At 36.2% G+C, this 25691-nt stretch overlaps 1 protein-coding gene across 2 annotated transcripts in view; it reads right to left on the bottom strand.

Moving 5' to 3' along the window:
• LOC131032724 (uncharacterized) overlaps nt 1–25691 on the bottom strand; it is a 267909-nt gene that overhangs the window by 81430 nt on the left and 160788 nt on the right. For both annotated transcript variants that reach the window (XM_057963762.2, XM_057963763.2), the window contains exons 8-10: nt 23180–23303; nt 19758–19865; nt 13871–13977 (exon numbers count right to left, since the gene is read on the bottom strand). In XM_057963762.2, coding sequence (XP_057819745.2) covers nt 13871–13977; nt 19758–19865; nt 23180–23303 — 339 coding nt within the window. The remainder of the gene's footprint in view (nt 1–13870; nt 13978–19757; nt 19866–23179; nt 23304–25691) is intronic.

Below are 25691 nucleotides of genomic sequence, written 5' to 3'. Positions count from 1 at the left end.
ATTAGAGCAAGGAGCAGTTATGGAGCAAGGGGAAGCACTGTCTTAAGGAATTGCCATCAATGACAAAGGGGGAGATTGTTGAGATTTTGTCCTTGATGTCAGATTTTGATCAGACTGTATTCTGGCAACAAACAACACAGAGAGCATTAAAGAATGAATGCTACAGCAGACAAAGAAGTGATATGTCATAAAGGCAATGCTTATTCTATATAAAGGCAGCCATCATATGTTTGAAGAAAGCAGCATTAATAAAGATTAACAAACATGATTTATTTGCAGTTAGACAAATGCAGAAATAAAGAAAAAGAATGATTAGTTATTTAAAATAATCAATAGACAAGTCAACAGGTTGTAAAGAAGATAAGTCAAGGAATCGTTTTCAAAGGATGCAATTAGTTATTAATTAAAATAACAAAAGACCGACTCCTTACCTTTTTGCCACCCGATGGTAACTAAAGGAAATTACAAATTGTTTACAAACATCACTTCCTTTGGGGAAGAGACATACGTTTAGGGACATAATCCATTCAAATGGAAAGTAACGTCTTTTGAGGAGATCGCCTCTCTTGAGGCAGAAATAAAATGGAAATCAAGAAGGGAGTCGTGTGGGTGAAGTGTGAAGGAATAATAAAAAATGAATATAACACATTCAGATCTCTGGTCTGGGTTACATCAGTTTTATGGACAGAAAATCCCATGAAGAATTGTTGATTTGTTCACAGCAAAACTGAAGAATGCTTTGGTGCACATTGTAAAAGAAACTGTGAGTTTTTCGGGACAGATTTTGAAAGACACAGTAGCATTAGTGATCAGAATTTTGACAGACTTTGGTGAAAAATATATCAGATTGAAAGGAGATTGGTGCCTCTAGTTGAATGAGGGGTTGGTGCCTCTAGGGAGTTGGTGACGGACAGATTTTGAATGAAATGAAACTTCTTGGAATGCATGGAAATAACTGTGGCCGTTTGGATTAGAAGAAAATGGTTAAACATTTGAAGTCCGCATGATATATAGAAGGCAAAGCTTGTTTCAAAGACACTTCACATAATTCGATTTTTGTTACATCTTTTCTGACAAGAGAAAAATACAAAATATACATACAGCAATAAGAAGCAGAGGCTTAGCTCTGGAAAGTGAATTGAAAGAATGTTAGTGGGCTCAATCCAACTTGAATTGGAGAGGCAAACAGCCAGGTTACCTTCTGGAACTAATGATTTTTACTTTGTTCTGGTATTCTTTGAATTAAGAAATACATTTCAGACCTCAGTATAGAGGTCGTTTAAGCTTATACCAGCTGAATATTGTTCTTTTTTAAAAGAAAATATCTTCAGACCTGTGCATTGAGGACGATATAGCTTATATATGCAGCTTTTCCAGTATTTATAAAGTAGAGAAATGTTCTGAAAATAGTGATGCTCCTTTTTGGAAAATGAAAATAGGAAACACCAATTTAACAGCCTATAGCATTCTACAAAGAAAATGTGCCTTGAAACGCTTAAAGGGTAGTGTAGATGAGGGATCTATGATTTGAAAGTGATGACCAAAATTATTTGGAAAGGAGACGAAATGTGAAAAAGATCTCAAAGTGACGTTCCAACACCAAGATTTCAAGAAGCGAGAAAGCTCAATGTGAGAGGGGCAAATGGCTTTTATAAGTATCCTCATGAAGAAAATTTATAATGGGACAAATGTGGGATAAAGGAGGTGGTTGGAGAGGAAAGCATTTGTCCCACATTCTGCAAGTGATTGCAATTGGTGGGGGATGGAAAGGATAAATAAGATGAATAATGGAGATTAGGGATGGATATAAAAATGGATTTATGACAAAGAATTTTAATGATTTAAGGCAATGAAATGATTAACAGAAGAAATAATTAATCAATTTGATTAAATAGAAAATGATTTCCATAGAAGAATCGTGATTAATGTATTAGGACATTTGATAAAAAATTTATATGACTACAGGTAGAAATAAAGTAACAACAGCTAAATGCTCCTTAGCAAATTGTATGAGCTTAGAAAAACCACAAAAACCAGTAGCTAAAACTAAAGCATGTTCTTGTATATGCCAATACGTATGGTATATTAGAATATTTAATTATATTTTAGTCACCTATATTTAGTTCCTTGTTTAATAGTCATTTAGCTTTTTAGTTAATTAGCTTTTAAGCTTTATTTAGCATTTAGCTTTTTCTTTTTAGTTAATTAGCTTTTAGCTCTTTAATCTTTTACTTTAACGTTATGTTCTAATTATAGAACATCGTCTTGTAACCTCTATATATACATGTGTATATAATTCAATGTAATTATACGATTATTGAATCATTCATTCAATTTATTTTTCATGGTATCAAAGCATGGAAATTAAAAAATTTCGATTTTTTTTGTTGTTAAAATTTTTCGAAGTTTATATTAAAGAGATTTTATTAAAACTGTTTTTTTTTTTTAAAAAAGAGCAGATTTTTTTTTTGGAGGTTGAAAATTTTCCTAGGGTTTCTGCAATTTTTGACTAGGGTTTTGACCCTTCAGTTCAAGTCAAAATTTTATTCTGGTTGCAGATTCTTGGTGGGTTTTTTGAGACCTCAGCTGGGTCATCGTCAAATTTTTATGGGTGCATCATTTTCCGTGCCTCAATTTTTGAGTCGTCGGATCTGCATTCTGTTTTCAAATTCTTGGTGGGTTTTTCGAGAGCTTTTCTGGGTTGGTCTCATATTTTTTTGGATGCCTCATTTTATGCACCTCAAATTTTGTGCCAACAAATTTGCCTTGGAATTTAAAAACAGTTCACAATTTCTGCTATTTCTGTGGACGTTGAGATTTTTGCTATTTTTTTTGGGCACCATTTATGCTGATTTAAGTGTTCAGAAAATTTTAATTTTTGGGTTTCTTCCAAACCTTGAAATTGGTGCCTTGGAATTTGTGCCAGAATTCTCCTGTAGGGTTTCAATTTTTTCAGCAGCTACTTCTATTCTGATTTTTTTTTTAAATTAGATTCTTTTGTCTCTTGCTTTCACTCAGTTGACCTTGATCAACCTCGATTTCCGCAATGGCATCATTAACCAACATCATGTTGGAACACAGTCCGAAGTTCAACGGCCGCAACTACAACACCTGGAAACAACGTATGCTTACCATCTTTGAGTATCGTTGCCTTGATCAGCTTGTTTTGGCCAAGGAATCTCGTCTTACAACAGCAGGTGATGATCAAGACAAACATCATGTGAAGAATCAAGAGGCTGCCATGCTCATCAAACTATCCGTCACAGATGATCAACTCCCACAGGTGCATTCAGGTAAAACAACAAAAGAGATCTAGGATCTTTTGAAGGATCTTCATGAAACGCCCGACAAGAGTCGAGCTTTCTTTCAAAAGAATATGTTGTTTTCTATAATGATGGATGAGAAGTCATCTATCCAGGCACATCTTACCAAGATCAAGGACATCCGTGATCAGTTAGAATCTATAGGCCGAACCATGGTGGAAGAGGATATGGTAGTGATCACGCTGAAAAGCCTTCCCAGATCCTACGAGCATTTCATTGATACGCTCAATATCTCCTCTACTAGTGTTGATTTGAAGTTTCCTGATCTTTGCAACAAGCTGCTACAACAAGATCGATGGAAGCAGCAGTTTGGAAGCAGTGCTAGTTCATCCACTGAACAGGCTTTCACAACCTCAACTTCACATAAGTACAAGGGTAAAGCTCTGTCCTTCTAGCAGAAAGGACAAGGTCAAGGTCAACCTCAGCAGTCTTCCAAAAAGAAGAGCTTACAGTGTTCCTACTGTCATATATATGGCCATTTGGTGAAAGATTGCCGGAAATTGATAGCATCCCTGCAATCCAAACAGGGAGGGTCCAAGCAGAAAGCCAATTCTACCACGCATCCTGATCAGAAGGAATCTGCCTTCTATGTGTTCACGGCCCAAACCTCCTCTGATGATGTTCAATCATCAGCCTGGTACATTGACTCTGGAGCCTCTCGACATTTCACACATCGTCAGGATTGGTTTACAAAGTACATGCCTTTCACTGATTCAGTGATCTTTGGTGGAGGCGAAGAGTATACTGTTGTCGGCAAGGGCAACGTTCAGATTTCATCTGGTGGGAGGGATTTAATATTCCTCAATGTATACTTTGTACCTGGTATAAAGCTCAATCTACTATCAGTCAGTCAAATTATGCAGCATTCACCACAGTTGGATGTCGTCTTCGGGTTGCACAAGTGCAACATTGTTGACAGGGAGACTCGCACTACAGTTGCAGTTGGTATTGAGGATCATGTTCTTTATAGACTTGTTGATTCTACTGGTTCTCAGAAGCTCGCCATGGCAGCTAGGAGTACTTCCATCAGCACTCTTTGGCATCAGCGATATGGGCATCTCAATGTCCACTATCTCTCTCAGTTGGCTCGAGAGGATCTAGTCGTGGGATTACTTGAGATTCAAACTCAGAATCATGGAGTTTGTGGAGCGTGTCAAGCTGGAAAGCAGCATAGGACTCCGTTTTCAAATGGAGACGCTTGGAGAGCATCCAAAGTCTTGCAACTCGTTCATGCAGACATCTGTGGTCCCATGAACACTCCATCAGTCACTGGATGCAGGTATTTTCTATTATTTGTTGATGATTTCAGTAGACGCATGTGGGTTTATTTTCTTAATCAGAAATCAGAGTTGTTCACCATGTTTCAAACGTTTAAGGCCTTAGTGGAAAAAGAGTCTAGATGTCAGATAGTCACTCTTCGATCCGATAATGGAGGGGAATTTTGTTCTACAGAGTTCACCAACTTTTGTGCATCACATGGCATTAAGCATCAGCTTACCACACCTTACACCCCACAGCAGAACGGTGTTGTTGAGCGCAGGAACCATACAGTCACTGAGATGGCTCGGTCTATGTTTGAGCATAGAAATGTTCCAAAACACTTTTGGGCGGAAGCGGTCTTCACTGCAGTCTACCTTCTGAACCGGTCTCCCACAAAGGCCGTTAAGAAGATGACTCCAGAGGAAGCTTGGTCTGGCAGGAAGCCCAAAATCAGTCATTTGAAAGTTTTTGACTCTACAGCTTATGTTTGGATTCCAAATGCCACGCGCACCAAACTAGATCCAAAGAGTCAAAAATTGATGTTCATCAGCTACAGTGACAACCACAAGGCATATCGACTGGTTGATATAGACACTAATCATCTCATATTCAGTCGAGATGTAGTATTTGATGAAGAAAGAGGGCCTTTTCAGCCTTCCTCTCTTGATTTGAGCACTGAGGATCACCCTCCAAAGGTTGTTAGTATGGGTGGTCGTCTTCCCTTAGCTCCACCTGATGGTAGGGATTTAGTTGACTCTGAAGTTGTGGGGTGTCCCAGGCATGACATTGCACCCCCTGACTTTCCTCAGGATCTTCTCAATCCACATCCAGAGGAGCTTGCTCCAGATATTCCAGGCACTCTTCATCTTGCAGCAAATGTTGGTACTTCTACTCTCCGGCCTAAGTGGTGGGCCAAGACCATTGGTGATCTTCATGATGATGAGCTCATTGAGGGTAGATCAGTTAGAGGTAAGAGCAAGCAACACACAGTTAATTTTGCTCTTATGGCCAACATTCACAGTATTTATAAGCCTCAAACATATACAGAAGCTAAAGGTGTACCTGAATGGGAAAAGGCTATGGCAGCGGAGCAACATAGTCTTCTGTAAAACAACACTTGGGTATTGTCTGATCTTCCTCCAAGAAAGAAGCCCATTGGCTGCAAATGGGTGTTTAAAGTCAAGTATAAAGCTGATGGGAGCCTTGATAAGTGCAAGGCTCGGTTGGTGGCAAAAGGGCTTTCACAGAAGGAGGGCATCGACTATGAGGAGACATTTGCTCCCACAGCCAAGATGAGTACCATTAGGCTTGTCCTCGCTCTCTCAGCTCAATTTGGATGGAAAGTCCATCAAATGGACGTCAAGAGTGCCTTTCTCAATGGTAATTTGCAGGAAGAAGTCTACATGACACAACCTCCAAGTTTCAAGGTTGACGGTAAGGAACACCAGGTATGTAGACTAGTCAAAGCACTCTATGGCCTAAAACAGACTCCTCGTGCATGGTACATCAAAATTGATAAGTACTTGATTGATCAAGGCTTTCAGAGGAGTCCTTCAGATCCCAATTTGTATGTCAAACATACTAGTGATGATATTCTATTTCTAGTAGTCTATGTTGATGATCTCATCATTACTGGCAATGCAGCACATATGATCATGCAAGTCAAATAGAATTTGTGTCAGCATTTTGATATGACAGATTTGGGACTTCTCCATTATTGTCTCAGTGTAGAAGTTTGGCAGACAGATAGCCACATATTCATTTTTCAATCAAAGTATGCCAAGAGCCTACTAGATAAGTTTCGAATGCAAGATTGTAAACTTGCATCTACACCTATGGAGATAGGGCTCAAATTATCAGCCAAATCAGATTCACCCGTAGTGGATGAGTCTTCATTCAGGCAACTAGTGGGCAGCCTCATCTATCTCACAACCACTAGACCTGACATCAGTTATGCTGTGAGCTATATTTCTCACTTCGTGTCAGCCCCAAAAGTTGAACATTGGATTGCAGTGAAGCGTGTGCTTAGATATGTGAAGGGCACTCCTGATTTTGGCATTCTGTACAACAGAAGCAAAGATCCTAGGCTGGTTGGTTTCACAGACTCAGATTGGGCAAGTTGTGTTGATGACAAAAAGTCAAATTCTGGGTATGTTTTCAACTTGGGTACAGGTGCAGTCACATGGACCAGCAAGAAGCAACAGGCAATAGCTCTTTCCTCGACCGAAGCAGAGTATCGAGGAACTGTTAAGGCAGCATGTGAGGCAATTTGGCTACGTAGGATGCTTGCAGACATGCAAATGTCTCAACCAGGACCTACTCCCTTGTTTTGTGATAATCAAGGGGTTCTAAAATTGGCCAAAAATCCAGTCTTCCATGAGAGGACAAAGCATGTGGAGCTTCATTGTCATTTCATCCGCCAGCATGTTGAAGATGGATCAGTGATACTGCAGTACATTCCTATAGAAGATCAGACTGCAGATATCCTCACCAAGTCCTTGAGCCCGACAAAGTTTCTCAAATTTAGAGGGCAGCTTGGTGTGATAGATAGCATGACCATTAAGGGAGGGTATTAGATTATTTAATTATATTTTAGTCACCTATATTTAGTTCCTTGTTTAATGGTCATTTAGCTTTTTAGTTAATTAGCTTTTAAGCTTTATTTAGCATTTAGCTTTTTCTTTTTAGTTAATTAGCTTTTAAGCTTAATTTAGCTTTTAGCTCTTTAATCTTTTACTTTAACGTTATGTTCTAATTATAGAACATCGTCTTGTAACCTCTATATATACGTGTGAATATCGTTCAATGTAATTATCCGATTATTGAATCATTCATTCAATTTATTTTTCATGGTATAGTGTTTTGGTTTGAAGCAATAACTAATTAATTGTTTTAAGAACAAAAACAGGGAATAGTTATTTGTAAATTAAACTCTGAGTTGAATAGCAATGTTCGTACCCAGTTATTATGCATCTTTGACCAATATATTAAGAACACTTATTAAGTTAAACTTAGTTAAGCTAAATGACTCCTTGGACTTTAAAACTCTTACTGTTTTGAAAGAAAATCTCATAAAGCTAATGTTGGCATTATATTGTCATTGTTGGCATTGTATTGTCATTGATGTCAACCAGTAAACAAGCCGGTATGCAAGATATTGTTACCAGCATTGGAGATTGTTGGCATGTTGATGCCAACCGGTATGGGATGTCAACCGTAAGCAAGCAAACCCAATAAGTGCAATCTGATATAACATGACCTAACCGGCAGAATAGTGAAGTGCACGATATGAAGGTTAACCGGTTAGTGTATATCGGTAGCAAGTTCAGTCGGTGACCAAAGTTGAACCGACACAATCAAGTGAGCTGGATGTTGACAGAGATGTCGGGTGGACTCCAAGTGGCAAATGTGCATTGGGAAGGTGAATGGTGCGTTGGTGAGGTAGTTGCCGACTAAGTCCGTATTAATGTCGACTGCGAAAAACATAGATCAATTGCAAAGGATTGCGGCTCAAAGCAAATCGATGGGCAGAGATTTGAATCTTTGAAATCATGATCGAAGCAGGATATTTGATCGACTTACTGATCTAGAGAAGGAAACTACTAAATCATTTATTGATCGACAAAATCAAGACTGATGAACAGAGTCGACTTTGTTAAATATAGTAAACATTCATAGGAAGAATAAAAAAGATGACAGAGCTTTTTGTTGTACTATTTCAGGTTGTCGATTCAGGAAAGATGAGATCCGATATGATTTGGATCGAGGTCGGTAAAGAAAACCCTAAGTGCGTGAAGTTTGAGTTTGTGTTTTGGCGGGAAAGCGTAAATATAAATATGCAGATTGAAGATCTAAGTTAGTGTTGTTGTTGATGTCGGAGAAGAGAAGGTGATTGTTGAGAGAAGAAGAGTGATCAGTCTGAGTGCAAGAGAGAAGTACAGAAGTGACTGAGTGTTGCAAAAGAACCAGTAAGAGAGGTGTAACCGACAAGGGTTTAAGCTACCGGTAAACTGTCATAGAAAACAATAGTCTGTTAAACCGGTAAGACTGAAGCAGAGAAGCAGTGAAGAGATAAACCGGTAGAGAGAATTGATTGGAGGTGTTACAAAATTCATTTGTAACAAGGTGCAGATTATTTTATTGTTTTATATCTCATTGTATTTCACTGAGTAGGTGCTCGGTGCAGGGGTTGGTGCTCAGAATAGATTAGGGTTTGGTGTTCCTTGAGTTGGTGCTCAGAACAAAATAGGGGTTGGTGCTCCTTTGGGTAGGTGCCCATAAATTACTAGGGGTTTGTGCTCCTTGGGTTGGTGCCCTAAACATTGTAAAACTGTTATTTCACTGTGAGGTTGGATTGGAGCAGTAGATCTCCAGCAGCATTTCTCACCGAGGTTTTTCCCACATTGGGTTTTCCTCGTATATCCGGTGTTATGTGATGTGCTCTTGTGTGGTTGCTTGTTAATGCTTTCATTATCCTACCGGTTGCACACATTGTTTGAAATTGTTTATAATCACCAATTCATCCCCCACCCCTCAATGATATCTTTTGTTCTACAGTTAATTACAGTTTGTAATTCATAAGCTGCAGGCACTTGCTTGTAGACATGGGAGTGCATATATGCAGGCACATATTTACGTGTAAGGTGTCTTGGGACATTTACAACTCTGATTTCACTAAATGAAATGTTTTTATATAAATGGTGTTGCCATGGTCATAGCTCTACATAACAGTGTGTCAAGTTTAGGCAAGGAAGTATAGTTTAAACACAAGTCCAAGGAGAAACTATAACCATGTCAGTATTCAGTCGACATATAGGACAACTTAGTCATCAGGATGATAGGAACCCAAAATAATATTCTAGCCGAGTAGGGTGGTGAACATTGATTGCACGTTGAATCGTGCTTGCAATTATGAAAACCCTGGCCAAGGTGACGTTGTCAAATACAAGCATCTGCCAATTCACATGGTCCAGATGCACTACCTAGCAGAGGTCATACTAGTCAAGAAGTACCTATAGTGTGTGACCGACTACGATTGTGTTGGGTCAAAACACCAAGCTCAAATAGCATTAGACCTTTTAACATGCTTACACCCTTGCGAAGGGCAAGGCTTCTTTTAGTAGCAAGATGTGTGGGAGACAGTCAGGTCTATCGTTGGGTGGTAAATTGACCTAACGATACTTTCCCTCTAGTTAGTTACGTGGGATAATAAAGGAATCAAAATGGTTTACCGAATGTTGTAAACTCTAAACTCCTCTTGTACTTTAATTGTTATGTACTCAAAGATAGAATAGATCTTGAATTGTTTTTATGCACTTGTACTCATTCATGAATAGTTGATGTTGCTGCTTACTTGTAGAAAAGTTAATTTTTCTTTTACTTACAGATCAAAAAAATTATAGTTCTATGTTTTGTCAATTTGATCAGAAATAGAATGTTAGTTTACATTCTTGTTCAGCTATAGTATTTTAGCTTGTTACAATTTTAAGGATTAAGTATCATAGGCAATCCCCCTTAATAACCAATCGTTTCCCTAACCTTGATCACACCTTCTCATTTGCATATTCTAACATCCTTTCATGAGTTATACACTACCTTTGATCATGTTCAATGTTTATTAAAAGTCTTTGTTTGTTTTAGTTATGTCCACAACAAATCGCCTTGTTTTTGGGAGTATTGTCTATACCAATATTCTCTTATCTTTATCAATATTGTTCATACTATTATTCTTGTTCCTTATTGTCTTTAATCTATTCTGACAAATACAGTAATGCTGATCACTTTCATAGTTACCATGAGATCCTGATCATGCTACCAATATAATCTGAAGTCGATTTGTCGATTCACATTATTGCTCCTATTTATCACTGATATTAATGTCTTGTTCAAAACAGGTTGCTCGCCGTCTCTTGATCACTACCTTTAAATATACTTCAACAATGAATCTCTTGACATTGATGCCATTTGTTATTAAAGGCAATTTCAATAATCTTGCTCGATATCATATGTTATCAACTTTATTTATAAAGATAATACAAGGAGCTTTCTCAAAATATCAACACAATACTTAATGAAGTCTTGTTACCCTCCTTTATTTGTTATTATTGCTAAACCCATTCATTGTTTGCTACTTACGGAGGTGTCCTGGCCTGCCACACCCAAACCATACAAGGTTACTTGCTTGTTTTGCTTAGAGATTGAACAGGGATATTACAGACAAACCCCGATCAACCTCTTCTCTAAGTTGTCATAAAAATCTCCTCACAAAATAATTTTCAAAAAGTACATAACTTGCTGCTGGACACTGTTTATCCCAAATATATGTCCATTCTTAAAGAGGCAAATCCATTTTTCCATCTTTGGGTGTGACCTTCAATGGTGGCTCCCACACTTTCAAACCAGCACAAAGAATGATATGCATTAAGATAGAAAAATACCTAAAATACATTGCATGGCTGGGCTGACATCAATTATTGCTTTATGGGGCATTTTAGCTAAGAAACCATCATAGTCAAACGATCTATTTTCACACATGAAACCAACATGTAATTAGGGATCCTTTATTCAACATCTAACCCAAAAGTTTGACACAAGGCACAACAGGCCTCCCCGAAATAACCTTCAAACAAATCCCACCTGATAAGGGGGTTGCATATTTTGGGTCATCTATCTTTTTGGCCAAGATAGCTTGTGTGGCTTGAAGCCCAGAAGCTTGCTTCTATAAAAGCCTAGTATCCTATTGAATTCTTTTGACAACTGATCCTCCCTAATGGGCAAGAGGGCTTTTCTGTTCAACATAAATGTATACTCAATTGTCCTCTTTTCGATGGTGAAAAGTTTCCTCCCATCCTCGGTCATTACCTTTTTGGTCTACAACCCATCCTTGCTCAGACCAAATCAGCATTCACAAACACATTGGGTACAACCCATCTCCCAAGATTATAGGTCCAAATATTTCTTACAGTAATCTTTTCATTGGCCTTTCTGTAGCACCTTCTAAATAATTGAAAACTAGTAGGGCAAATAACTAGGTTCCTACAACTACTACAATCATTGGCAATGAAGTCATATAAAGTACTTTCCCCTAGCCTTTTTGCTACTTTTCGAGGAACCAAGTAATTGTTTGATAATATCCTCTCGATAATCTCATTCCCTCTTCTTACCCTTACCCTTCAATGCCTCAACCATTCTTACTAGGGTTAAATTTTGGAAATAGGGCTCTTAAGATTACAAGCTAAGACAAAACCCTAAGTGGCTTATAGCTATGCTAAATTCAATTCCTAACTGAAGCAAGGAAACCCTAAAATCTCTTTCAATTTTAGGAGGAAATGAATAGAAAACACCGATAACCTAAGAAGAGAGAGAAACTCACTGGTTTGGTCTGCTCAAGCAACCTTAATTTTGGAGAAGAAATGACTACATAGCACCTTGAAACCCTTGTGCTAAAACACTCTGAAGACAATAGAGCTCTGAAAATGAAAAGTCGCTGCAATTGAATGAAGAAAAGCATACAATTCAGCCTTTATGTCAACAAATGTTCACCATTAATGCACACGAGCAGATAGATAGTATCTTAGCCATTCGATTTTTGAAATTTAAAACTTGTGCATGTGTGTGTATTAGTTCCTAGGTCCCACCTTTGAATCTATGCAAGAGCACAACAAATCATAAACAAGTATACAAACAAGTTGGCGCTGACTAAGAAGTCTCCTAAGAGTGGGCCAAATTTTCACAGATGGGCGGATACAAGATCAGACCCAGGTTAGAGATGCACAAAAACATGTAGTCAATAGTCATTCACCCCTTTGACATGCAAGCACCAAAGATATAAAGTGCCCTTGGTGGGGTCATCTTTGCGTAGGTGTAGAGAAAGCAATTTCTCCATCATGACTAATCTACACAACCCCGCAATCATCAAGACCATCAATCTCTTTAAAGTTGGAGGACCTTTATTTTCCTCGTTAATACCTTGTGTGTGGTTGTGTGGATTTATGTTGGGCCCACTACGGCTGTTACAGGCACAACCAATAGCACACCACAATTCTAACATATGAGCACTAAGTGTACAAAGGCAAGACCCATCCTTGCGCAAATGCACATATAGCAGCTTGAGACCATAAATAAATTTGCGCAAAAGTAAAATCAGTCATAACTGTTGATTTCAAGATACTTGCACACAAGATAAGTTAGTTCAAAAGGCATTGCGCAGATTCACAAATAGCAAGATTAGGTCAAAGGTCAAAGTGCACAAGCACACAACCAATGAAAAAAAGCAAGAACTCACGGTAAAGACTAAGACTGCTAAGAGATGGGGCCAGTTGCCAAAATGTGCACGAAAGCTTAAGTTACAACTTATACCATCAGCAACCAAGAACAAGTCAACTCAAACTTAGAACACAAAGCCAAAAAGGTTTAGGGGTTTAAAATATCAAAAGGTTTAACAAAACATAAAGGAAAACCTAAACCCTAGTTTTCTGCAAGGTAATAACACTATTATAGCAGCCACCAAGGTTCAAACCCTCTTAAGCTAGTTGGCTTGCAGACTTCACGCCCCTACTTAGCCGTGCTCATGGATTTTAGCTATGTTTACATTTGATATAAGACCCAACTATTTCTGGGCCTTCCAACTAGGGTTATATATGCCCAGGTTTGCTAATTAAAATAATGAACCATAATATACTTCTTAAACTGTATTAATGCCAAATACTCTGCAAGGAGTTTGTTACAAGCATGAAGATATTCAGCCTTTAAGAAGAAATTATCTAGAGCCCTCTTGATAATCATGCCTTACTTTAAAGATAATATTGTTCATAATCAATTTACATAAAATTTAGCATATTCATCTCAACACAAAAACAAAATGATTATATACTGCAAAATAAGAAAAGTAAAACCAGATTTAAGGTGTGTAGTGTGATAGTTAGTGGGTTACATGCGTATAGAGGAGGCCCAAGTTCATATCCCCACACAAAGTTGAAACTGCATATAGTCTAAAGGGCACCATCAAAACCATGGCCTATAAAGCTAGCCATGTTAATACGACTTGCACACACCTAGGAATGGGACACGCGTCTGTGTCTCTGGCCTAGGCAAGGTTATGTTCCAGAATTACAAACCAAAAAAGAAATTACCACTAAATAATACTGGTGAAGAAAAATAAGTACAATATATTTTACTTTTCAAAGCACAGATAGAATTCCAATAGTTCAGTAGCAATACATATACTTAAAATTAAGCAAGATGAATGTACACCTAAATTGGAATTACAAAAGAACAAAGAGATATACCGGCAGAACTGCATCATTGTTGCACTGAACATTAAAATGAGATCCATCATTTAGAGCATTTTGTGAATCCCAATAGGCCTTACAGAGTACTTTTCTACATCCTAAACCTGTTAACATTAAAAAAATCAAGGCTTAAAAATTCCCCCTAGAATTTAAATTTATAAGGACAAAGTTAAAAAAAATTATAAGACATAACTTCTTTATATGTAGTTCATTTAATATTATCTTAAAATAAAACTACATCAGATCGTATTCCCCATATTCTCCCAATTTAGTTACCCTTTAATTGAATCTTTTTACGATGAAAATGACAATATTGTACAAAGATAGTGAGATGTAATCTTATTATTAGATTCAGCCAATCTTCCTGTATAAAAAAGAAATGACAAATATCAGATTTCCTTCCACAGATTTTGTAATATCCCCTAATAATTTCTAAGTCAAAATCATATTAATTCTTTTATATTAGTTCCCAATTCACTAATATAAATTAATTAATTAATAAATCTCTATTGTAATATTAATTATTTTATATTAGTCTCTTGTCTGTTAATATAAGATAATTAATAAAAGTTTATAGGATTCAATGGTTAAGATTAATAAAGAGAATTGGTTCGATTCAGTTGAGGAACCACCCCGGGAACAGATTTAATGAGGAGACTTGGCAAATGGCAGGAAAGATGGGAATTATCTGTGTAACAGGATACGTACAGAAGCAAACCTCCTTTCGTCAGTTGTTGGCTGACCTATTGGACGTATGTTCGGGAGTGGCGCCGTGTTTAATATAAGCAGTGGTGGCGGGAGTCTCAGATTTGTAAACACTCCTTTGGCACGTGACGGGAATACGATCTCCGGGCACAGGTGAAAGTCGGCACATCAAACGATTTCCTCCGTGGCCCTGAAACCCAATATCGGGATATAGTGTGTGGGCGTTTCTACCGCTGTAAGAGTTCGCAGTCATTGCGCAGTGGTATCGGAAGGGACATTAAACACGCAGCACACAGTGATGGTGTCGCGATCCAGTTCTATTCATTGATTATTCCGCGGGATGAAGTTCGGGATGAATCGCACGCGGTTGTAGATGTTTCTTACATTGTCTACCAGGGAACATATGAGGAGTCTTCGGGTGGCCCACAGCAAAGAGTTTGGCATCATCAGTCACCGCGAACTAACAGGTGCATCATGAAAGAAATCCTTGACCCGTCTCCTGGTGTAGCATTAAAACATTTGATATTGATTGTTGAATAATGTCTGTTCTACTCTCAGTTGATAAATGCTATGTTTAACAGTAAGCATGAAAGTTAGTTTGAGACTGTACGTGTTGAATAATAATACTGTTAAAACGATATTCATTGGCATGTCAATAATCCACTGGCTGTGATGAATAACACGTCTCTGTTTAAATCTGGGTATATACATCTATTTGCAATCAGTCTTAGTTAAGGAACTTTACAGATTTGTCAACAAGAATGATCATCTTCAATAAAAGAAACTATTAAGGTGTGTTTTGCACACAGGTATTTTCAGGATTCATATTCAACTTGTTATCAAATATTCAACTCAATTATGCAAATACTAAACACACAATGGAAAAATAAACCACTATCATTCATCTCTTTCCCAACAGTCTAACTAGGAGATTACTATCAAGTATCAACCATCTAAAAGGGCAACATTTTGTAGTTAAAATTAAAAACTCAAAATTTTGCTTCTAAACTTATTCCACCGTATTATTCTGCTTGATAATGGAATCCAACCAATCTTTCCTCTTGATTTTGGAAATTTATATAAGATCAATTTCAGTAGACAGTGGTTTTCATTTTTCCATAGAACTAAATTAAACAAACTCTCATTTCCAATCACAGATACATAGAATTTTTATATTCAAACTATACTTGATTTTAAAGCATAATTTGTATTTAACCTCTTTAAGAACCCACTAACTGTCTGAAGTTAGAACAATTTAACTCAAAATTACAGCACATGCTTTCTGTATATTCTATTATTATTCATAAAAACCCATTTTCTTTTCTATACAAGATGAAGCATAACCAAACTAAAATTGCAGCCAAATATTTCTGATGCTCCAAGCAACTCACTTCACACCTACCTACACATTGAAGAAATACACCTGGAGGATTGCATGCATGCAATGACAAGCCTTGGGAACTAATATTTAGGCTCAAAGACACTCAACCTATATGACCCAAGAGGACAAAGCTATAATAACCACAGAAAGGACCCCAGGCATGTTAAAAAACCTGTAGGAGAATTCTTGAGTTCATAAGGAAGAAAAATATCAGATTTTGTAATTAGGATTTGAAGGCCACCTTGTCCTTTAGGATTATAGGCATAACTGCTGGAGAAGAAGTTATCATCAATATTAAAGACCAGCTCAGGGATATTGAATCCAGCAATTAGAAAAATGATAAAGACTCAATCTCTTATAGAGGCAGATGTCTCTTTGATTGAAATAAACAAAAAATCCTAGACTGACATAGGAGGAGGAATTTCACATTTATTGACATGAAAAATACCTCTTTGGAATGATTTGCTGCATCATTCATTGTTGTTTTCTCTTATCTAGTGCACTTGAATAGAACCTCTAAAGAAAATCAACTGCAAAAATATGAAGCATCTTTCAGCCATGCTGTTTCAAATTTTACTGTTCTAGAACTCTATAACCAAATTTCTCAAATTTATAGTAGTAAATATGTTGAACTAAGTTATAACAGACTTCCAACACAAATATCTATATGCACAAGTCATCTACAATTATATATGTTATTAAGCAGGAAAAATACATAGAATTGGTTGGATCATGAACCTTACTGCCAATTCAATTCCTACAAGCATCATATGGAAACTCTGATATTGCCACAATATATACATTAAGGGATTAGAAGAGATAATGTTGTATTATTTCCCTTTCCTCCAGATTGAATAAGTGTATTCATCCTAACCTCATTGATTGTTTTCCATGTGTCGCAAGGGGGTGGGTGGATATCTCCATAATGGTGGTGCCAATGAATGCACGAGGGGCAAAAATATAAATGAAGCATTAATGCAAATACTATAAAACAAAATTCCAATTCTAAGTCTTATGAACCTTGGTATATTTCCAACCAATATTTGTTAATGTACAATGTGAAAAGATAAATAATGGGCAAATAGTAAACAAGCACTACGCCTAGCTATAATGATCAAGAGAAGCACAACTTTCTAATAAGGGGTGATAACTTCATAAGGTGCAAATGTCTAAAATATGCCACATGGGATCCAAAGACAATACTAGTCATAAATAATATGATGATGATTTCTCTCTCCTTTGAAAACTCCACATAAATAACTATTAATTGTGCAATCGGTCCAACCCCTTTGGCTGACCTGCTATTATAATTGAATATTGTTGCAATGTAATATTATTGCCAAAACACTACAATATCCCTTCAATGCTTCATAGCAAAGCATTTGATGAAACCAAGCTGTAGTTTGTAAATGTTCTCAATGTTGCATTCACATGTTGTCAGGCTTAAGTCTATTTTCATATTTGTTAGCAGGTGGTTGTTCAGATTAGTTGCTTGATGAGTTGGATTCTGCTGTGAATCCTATTTGTATAAATGTGTAGGTTGGATTGATGAATTTCAACAAGGAGTTTTGATGTGCCCTCCAATTTTCTCTGCATTTTTGTATGTTGATGATCTGCAGATCATCATTAGGATTTTGTTTGTAATTGCTTGATACCTTCAATTCGTATCAGAACACAGATGAAAGGAGATAGTGAAAAGGATAGAAGAAAATTCACAGATCTGTGGACGTAGATTGTAGTTATTTTGTGCCACCTCATTGCAAATAGAGATCATAGCCATTAAGAGAAGAAGATAGAAAGAAGGGAGCATTGATCAAAAAAGTCTGATTTGAATAAGACAAAGGAGATCATTGCATTTTCAGAAAAAAAGGCCACAGCCAAAGGAGACCAAAGTCAAAGGTAAGGATTGCAATTTTTTAAAGGAAGGTAAACACATATTTTTTTGTTTGTTAAAAAGTATATGCCCAGTGCTTTGGATCCTGCACTTGATTTATTTTATTAGTCCTTTGGATGCCACTGCAATGTATAATATTAAGTGGGAGAATGTTAAGATAGCGAGATATTTAAATGCAATCCTAATGTCATTACCTATGCATCTCCAACAATCTTGGCATGGGGTACTTAGACACCCATGTTGTCGAAAAAGATTATTATATTATTATTATTCTCCTTGTTAAGATTATTATATTAGTTGTAATGAGATTAATGAAAGAGGTGAAGTTGGCAATAGTGATTACAAAGTTATTTTTCACAAATTCGTCAACTTGGGTGCTAAAATTGAGTAGTGAAGCATCTTGCATTATTAGTGGGGTCCACACACATGCATGGTGGTGAATTTGGACATCTACCTTGTGATGTGCGCCATTATCCAAGATGTCATCTATTAATAGTACAAAGGTTACTTCTGCTATTCATGGATCTTTGAAAGTTACTTATACTATTCTCAAAAGCTCCAATTCATTTTGGACATTAGAGTTTTTGCATTCTACCATGGTTTGATGGTACATTGTTTTGCCAAACTATTTGTGGTATTCCTCTCTCATTTCTCCATATAATAGAAGCATGAGATGATAGTTTCCTGTGTTATTTTTTAAGATACACATGCTATTGAAATGCAGTCAAATTGAAGGGAGATAGAGTGTTAAATATGTATTATATTCATGAAGATGAATACATTCGTGAGCCTCTCTTTGATGTTGAATTTTTTTTCCCATAAGTGTTTTCAACTAAATCCGGTGTTATGTGTCTCTTTATTATGATTTTTTAATTTTCATATTGCTGATTTAAGCTTCCATATTTAATCTTTAATGTGTAATCCACCATTATGAGATTAATTTCAGATTTGCATACACTTGAAAAACTTTTTGTTGCAAGCTTCCTTCACCTTGTTTATTAACAGTATTTTGGTTTTACAGCTCAACAACTACATATCCACCCATAACCAAAACATAAAAGGCATTCACTCATAAGCTGGTTTGTATAATTCACATTATATTTCAAGTTATCATTACCAATAATTGCATTGATGCAAAAAGATCCAATGCATGGATGGCCTTGAGAATCAATTTAGATTCTGGTCACTTTGTACTTTGGATCAAATATTCTTATAGATTCTCTTTCAAGTCCAGCTCAAATCTCTTTTAAACCTAACAAACCAATAGTTTGTTGCAACATACAGCACTTTTCTATGGTTTTCTATGTAATCCAACTCAAGTCCCCTCTTTTAATAACACAGAAATTGACCAAAGATTCCTCTAGAATCCATCATTTGACTTAACCTCTTAACCCTGAGTGATGCTTCTTTTGTAACCCTGCTATCAACCAAGATCTCTACGAAATCCAGTTTCCAACTGAGGTCACTTGTATTTAGAAAAATGGTCAGCTATGAGGAAGTTGATTTATGGTTAGAGGTTAGCCTATCTTCTTGACTGAAGGATGGAAATTAACGTCACAGTATATATTTGTGAAAGAATATCATGGTCATGCCATGTACTATACCTTCTGATCTTGCAGAATTTTATATGCATGCATTTATAAAGGATTAAATCATTTGGATCTTTGAAATAGCTACACATTCTGCATTTTATTGTAACTGAAAGTTGAGAGAAAGAACTGTAGCTGGAATGATACATGATGGATGTCAGATATTATTTACCAAATCTGTGTAATCAAGCAGGAATAAATGAACATTTATCCAAATATATTTATAGATAAAGAAAAGCATAGTAGTTTTGATAAAGTTAAAAGAACAAAAATAGATAATCCATATTTAATGCTATGGAGGGTGAAGAGTATTACACATCTGAGGAACAGATATATCAGTTCTTAAAGGCATTAGCCCCCAGCATGACTGGCAAGTCAAATGAACAGTCTCCCGCACACAATGAAAACCTTCTCCAACAGAACCTACAGTAGCAATGTGACCACATTAAACACAATATTTCAAGGCTTCACTCAAAACTAATTTCCACTTGAAATCTTCATCCAATCTTGATTTCATGTTTGATCCTTCCATCCTCAGGCTCTTTATCAATAAATTATTCAAATCTGTTTTGAGTGGGAAATCTCATCATACAGATTCATAAACCTTAATGGCATTATGGCTTCTTTCTGTATCATAAAAAAAATCAAATAGCTGTATGAACAAGAAACACTTTCTGCTGCATGTTTTAACATACAATAATATGAGAAATTTGAGTTTTTGTTGCATGATATCAGGTTTTCAAAGATGTAGCAAGTTAAAATTCTAGAAAACAACGTCTCTTCATAAGGGAGCTCATAAGAAATCTGCATATGGGCCTATCTTTAAACATCAATACAAAAAGAACTCCTGGCCTGTTTTATTTGTTGAAACTTGTAAACATGAGTTCTTCATTTAGTTAGTATCCAGAACTGCTATTGTAAAATATGGTTCTGGACAACCAAAATTATGACCCAAAACACAGAAAAAAAAGCGGACTGAACAAATTAAACTTTGTTGAAGACAACAAACAAATATATGTGTAGTCCAATTGTGTTAAAGTAGATAGCATCAGTCGGATGATCCAAATGTCTAATTGGCCTTATGGCCTTAGACATTTGTCTTGTATTTATCCGTAAATCTATTCTGATCACATATGGATATACATTTATTTATGTAATCAATTATTTATCGGTTAATCTTATGATTAATATTATAATCAATACTATGAATAATTAGTAACAACCTTGTGTTACTAATCATTCATAATATTAATTATATTATATTATATTATTTCATTAATAACCTTACCGATTCATTGCAAGTGATAACATGTATTTATCGGTTTGATTGACCGATTAGTTTGCTAAGAAACCGATGATATATTCGTTGGTTATGCATTGGTTTATATTGCCGACGTGACTCCACATAGGAGTCACGACTCCTTGAGGAATCATGTCGGTTCCACAAGGAGTCGTGACTCCTTTGTGGATCACCGTCGATTATAAATTCAAATGTTGTCCATGGATGGGAAGGTAACGATACGCACAGATAGAAGATCGGGATTTCTGTCACAGGTGGATAACAGAGGCTATCGTGGGAGTGACAGTTCTTGTGTGTCAATTACTTCACTTTATACATTGTAATCTGCAGTGGATATAATAAGCACACAGAAACAGATCGACCTTCATCACTGGTGATGAATATATATTAACTTATCGACCTTCATCACTGTTGATATAGAGACAGCGTGCAGATTAACTTGTATGAGAATTACTGTTTACACTGTATTCTGCAACAACTCAGATTAAAGGCAAAGTTGAAATAATAAATAAGTGCAATCAATATTACAATATACAGCAGACTATATCATTCTTAATTTAAAAATTACCTATATACAAATCTGATAAAAATTAACAAATTGCTCAATATGATTTTAAGAATAAATCGAGTAAAAATTCAACAATGTAAGTTCATGGGCAACAGTTACATAAATTAGAAAAGATGACATCAATGCAGTGTTTCTCCAATTTTCCAGGTCAGAGGAATACAATGTGTTTCCTGGATGAAAACACCCAATCTATTCTTCAGACTGTCTCACAACAGCATGAAAAATGTTATTCAAGGGGGTTTCCATCCTCAAGAACGTCTAAGAAATTATCTCCAGCAAATAGGCTCACATATTCTCCAACCAAGCATACTGAAAATGAACTCTTAAGAGTCTTTTATAACATTCCCAAAAGAGCCCACACACTTTTCCAACCAATGTGCGATAAATAGAAATACTTCCCTTTTAATATTTAAGTCTCCAAGTACCTTTAATGAAGGGAAACTTTTAATATTTAAGTAACTTTCCCTTTAACTTAAGTCCCCATATCAATAAAGTTAAATATTTTAATTTTAACTTTATAACTTAACTTTATTGATAAATATATTAATAATCACAAACGATTATTAAAATCTCTAGTCGATATCAACAATGACCATCGACAGGATATTATCCATGAATAATTGATGATCCTAACCTGCCCCAACTAACTTATTATAAATAGTAAGTATCCCAAAACCACACCAAAAGACCTCGGAATCACCTGAAACTGAAATTGTCTAGGCCAAATATCCTCAAGATCCTTTAAATGCCCTGGTTAGCCTGCGAGACCATGGAGAAACTGGCTAACGACAACATCATACAACATGTGCTAGAAAGGGGACATTTTAGTGATATTATCCATGAATAATTGATGATCCTAACCTGGCCCAACTGACTTATAATAAATAGTAAGTATCCCAAAACCACACCAAAACACCTCGAAATCACCTAAAACTGAAATTGTCTAGGCCAAATATCCTCAAGATCCCTTAAATGCCCTGGTTAGGCTACGGGACCATGGAGAAACAGGCTAACGACAACATCATACTACATGTGCTAGAAAGGGGACATTACACTTGCACTCCATATAAGTAAAGAAGCTTCATGAGATATGAAAATGCTTCTTAAAATTAAGGCGATATACAAGTTGCACATCCAAATATATCTGTCACACAGTAAACGGTATATTATACTTTGGTGCACAAATGAAAAGAAAAGCACAATAAGGCCACTCAATAAAATCAAATTTGGAAGATTGGATAGGCATCTGATCAAGGCTCAACAGCATAGTATTAAAGATCACATTAGTGATGTATTTGTATAGGTAAAGTGCAAAAAAAACAAAAATTAAAGCGAGTATTGCTACCAATGAAGCATTAGAGACATCTAGCCGAAAGAAAACATTTCAGCTAGTTTGGTCATCTAAGCTTCATTCCCATCAAAAATATCAAGGAAGTTGCACACAGCCTCTCACTTGATACCAAATACTAAGTCATGAAAACATATTTCTATGGGATGTCTTGCCATTCAGGACTTTTTTGTTTCATATATGCTGTTGACATTAAAAGAACCTACTCAGCAGAACTTGTGAATTTAAGCATACAGAGACTATCAAATATACAAAAGGACTCGGAGAATTTTTTTGTAAAGTGCCCTTTATGCACATGGAAACCCATTTACAGACAGTCCAATCCATACTCATATTTTTATGAGAAAAAAATATACTATGTACAGTGGGTCAATTACCAGCTATATCTATAAGTAACTATATGCAGGCTGGCAGCAAGAATTTAAATGCAATCGATTCCATTGATCATTGTCTAAGCTTATTTATTGTTTCTTTCCAGTAGCATAAAAGTACCAGTAAGGTATTTTGATTTCAGAAAACACCTTGAAGAGGAATACACTGTGGACATTGAGCTCCCATCCCATTATTGAAACTCTCATCATCACTGTCACTACTTTCAGTGAATGGTGCAGACATGTGAAAGGGACGCTTGTGATCAAATATCATCTGAAACACAAGAAAATCGAGTTAACATGTTTTGCCAAAAGGGAATCTTCACAATGCAAGTAAATATCAACATACCACTTAAATGTAGGCACATTTATTCATTATGACATACACATGCTCATTACTGAAGTAATATTGTGATGCACACAAAACATCTTATCAAGCTACTCGGCACAGAAATTCAAAACTCAGAGCACAACAAACATAAATTTGGACACAGAAATTTAACTGGAAAATAAACCACTTCATGAGATTTGTGAGTAGTGAGCACAGAGCAACACAGGTCTTTCATAGCAAACAAAATGATTTCTATCAAATTTAAATGGGATCTCAATCTAGTTAAATCACAGAACATTGACCAAGTTTCAAAATTGAGCCCCCAGCTAAATTATCTTTTTCCATTGAGTCAAACCCCAGTACACAGAAACAAATGATGCAACAAAATAATACATAGAATTAACCTATATATTCCATTAACTAATCACATTGAGGCAACATTTTAGCAGTGCTCTAAAATATTTTGCTTCCCTGTAGATTTTAGAAAGGCCTTAGACTATGTACCTAAACATCTTCTGTTCTGAAGCTTGCATGCTAGTGGTATCTCAGTGTCTTTATTAATACCTCCATGGTGCTCACTAAGTATAAGACAGTACTTTTCTGACTTTAGAGTTTAGACTATTCACCAAATTTAGAGTAAAGCCTATTTCAGATCTACATAGATCAGCTTGAGTAGTCTTTTAGACAAATCACTATTGTTGGTGACAAGTGTACCTGTGGGGCATTTTGCATGATGTGGTCAACTTCACTCATTCGGTAAGGATTTGCTGTAATGTCCCCTTTTATAGATTCTTTTTCTTTGCAATTAGCACTGACTTTCTGGGTTTGTGTCAGCCAGATCAAAGGGGTAATTTAATATTACCACTGAGCTCAAATTGTTTATTGGAGTTGTATGACACTTCCAAATGTTATTTCCGACTTCTAGTTCAGTCTCCAAGATTCTTGGAGGAAGTGTCTATTTTTAGTAATTCACCCAATCAGGTCTGTTTGTCATCTTTCATCATTGAGATCACTCCTACGCAGCTAGTTTTTTATTTTAATGCATTTTGACCATTGTTGCTACTTGGGTGTAATTTAGAGCTATATTAAATTAATTTGACTCAGATTGTCATTTTAATTAAATTTTTTTATCAAGCACCTCAATATTATAGCTCGTTGGAAATAGAACATAATGTTTTAAATGATGAGGCACATAAAAATGACTTTAAGTGCCAAAAAAGTTTTAAAAGTACAATAAATAATTTGTAATGTCCCCTACTAGATTTAGACTTGGTTCAACCATGATTAAGCTATTTCAATAGACTTGTGACTTAAACTAAGTTGATTAGGGATCAAGTCTATCTTAACATGAAACAAATCTGTGATATTCTATCTTTCTTTAGTCTATCAAGTACTTGCTAATTTACCATACTTGATAATTAATCTTGTTCTGATTCATTTATAAGAATCTGAAAAAGAATACAATCAGGTTTGCCCAACCGACCCATATTGAGCCCAAAAGCAGTCACATGCCCTTCTGGCCCCCTATGGCGTGGGTCTTATCCCCTAGTTCATACCTTGTTCCTTAGTGATAGGTTTGCCCAACCGTCCCATATTGAACCAAAAACAGTCACATGCCCCTCTGGCCCCCTATGGCATGGGTCTTGTCCCCTAGCTCATACTTTGCTCCATAGTTTCCTTATGCCAGAGAGTCAGTGGATGGTAGTGGTGGCTGAATTCTGCCAAACCCAAGGCCAGGAGCAGTCACGTGCCCTCCTGGCCTACTGCTTCATTAACATTCAGTAGGTGACTCACTTGGGTGGGCAGCATCTCCCCACTACAGATCCCTTTTACTTTGCTGGATAATATTAAGTGCATACTAATAAGTTAATATATATGTTACTGATTATCAATATCAAATATGTATTTTGAAATGTGGTTTCCATATAAGTCCGGGTTAGAACATATACCAGAAAATAACACAGGTGGTTGTTTACCTTTCCTTGGGACTCGTGCATATCCCTTTTCTTCCTCTTCTATTCCTTAACTGACTCCTACAAGATGGGAAGAAATTGGCTCTGATACCATTTGTAATGTCCCCTACTAGATTTAGACTTGGTTTAACCATGATTAAGCTATTTCAATAGACTTATGACTTAAGCTAAGTTGATTAGGGATCAAGTCTATCTTAACATGAAACAAATCTGTGATATTCTATCTTTCTTTAGTCTATCAAGTACTTGCTAATTTACCATACTTGATAGTTAATCTTGTTCTGGTTCATTTATAGATCATTTACATATTAATTAATTACTAGTTATATGAATTATCAGTTTCCAAAAGATATTAATT

This window comes from Cryptomeria japonica, chromosome 5, assembly GCF_030272615.1.
Source record: "Cryptomeria japonica chromosome 5, Sugi_1.0, whole genome shotgun sequence".
In the NCBI taxonomy this organism is placed as follows: Eukaryota; Viridiplantae; Streptophyta; class Pinopsida; order Cupressales; family Cupressaceae; genus Cryptomeria; species Cryptomeria japonica.
This window is presented reverse-complemented; position numbering and strand designations above follow the sequence as displayed.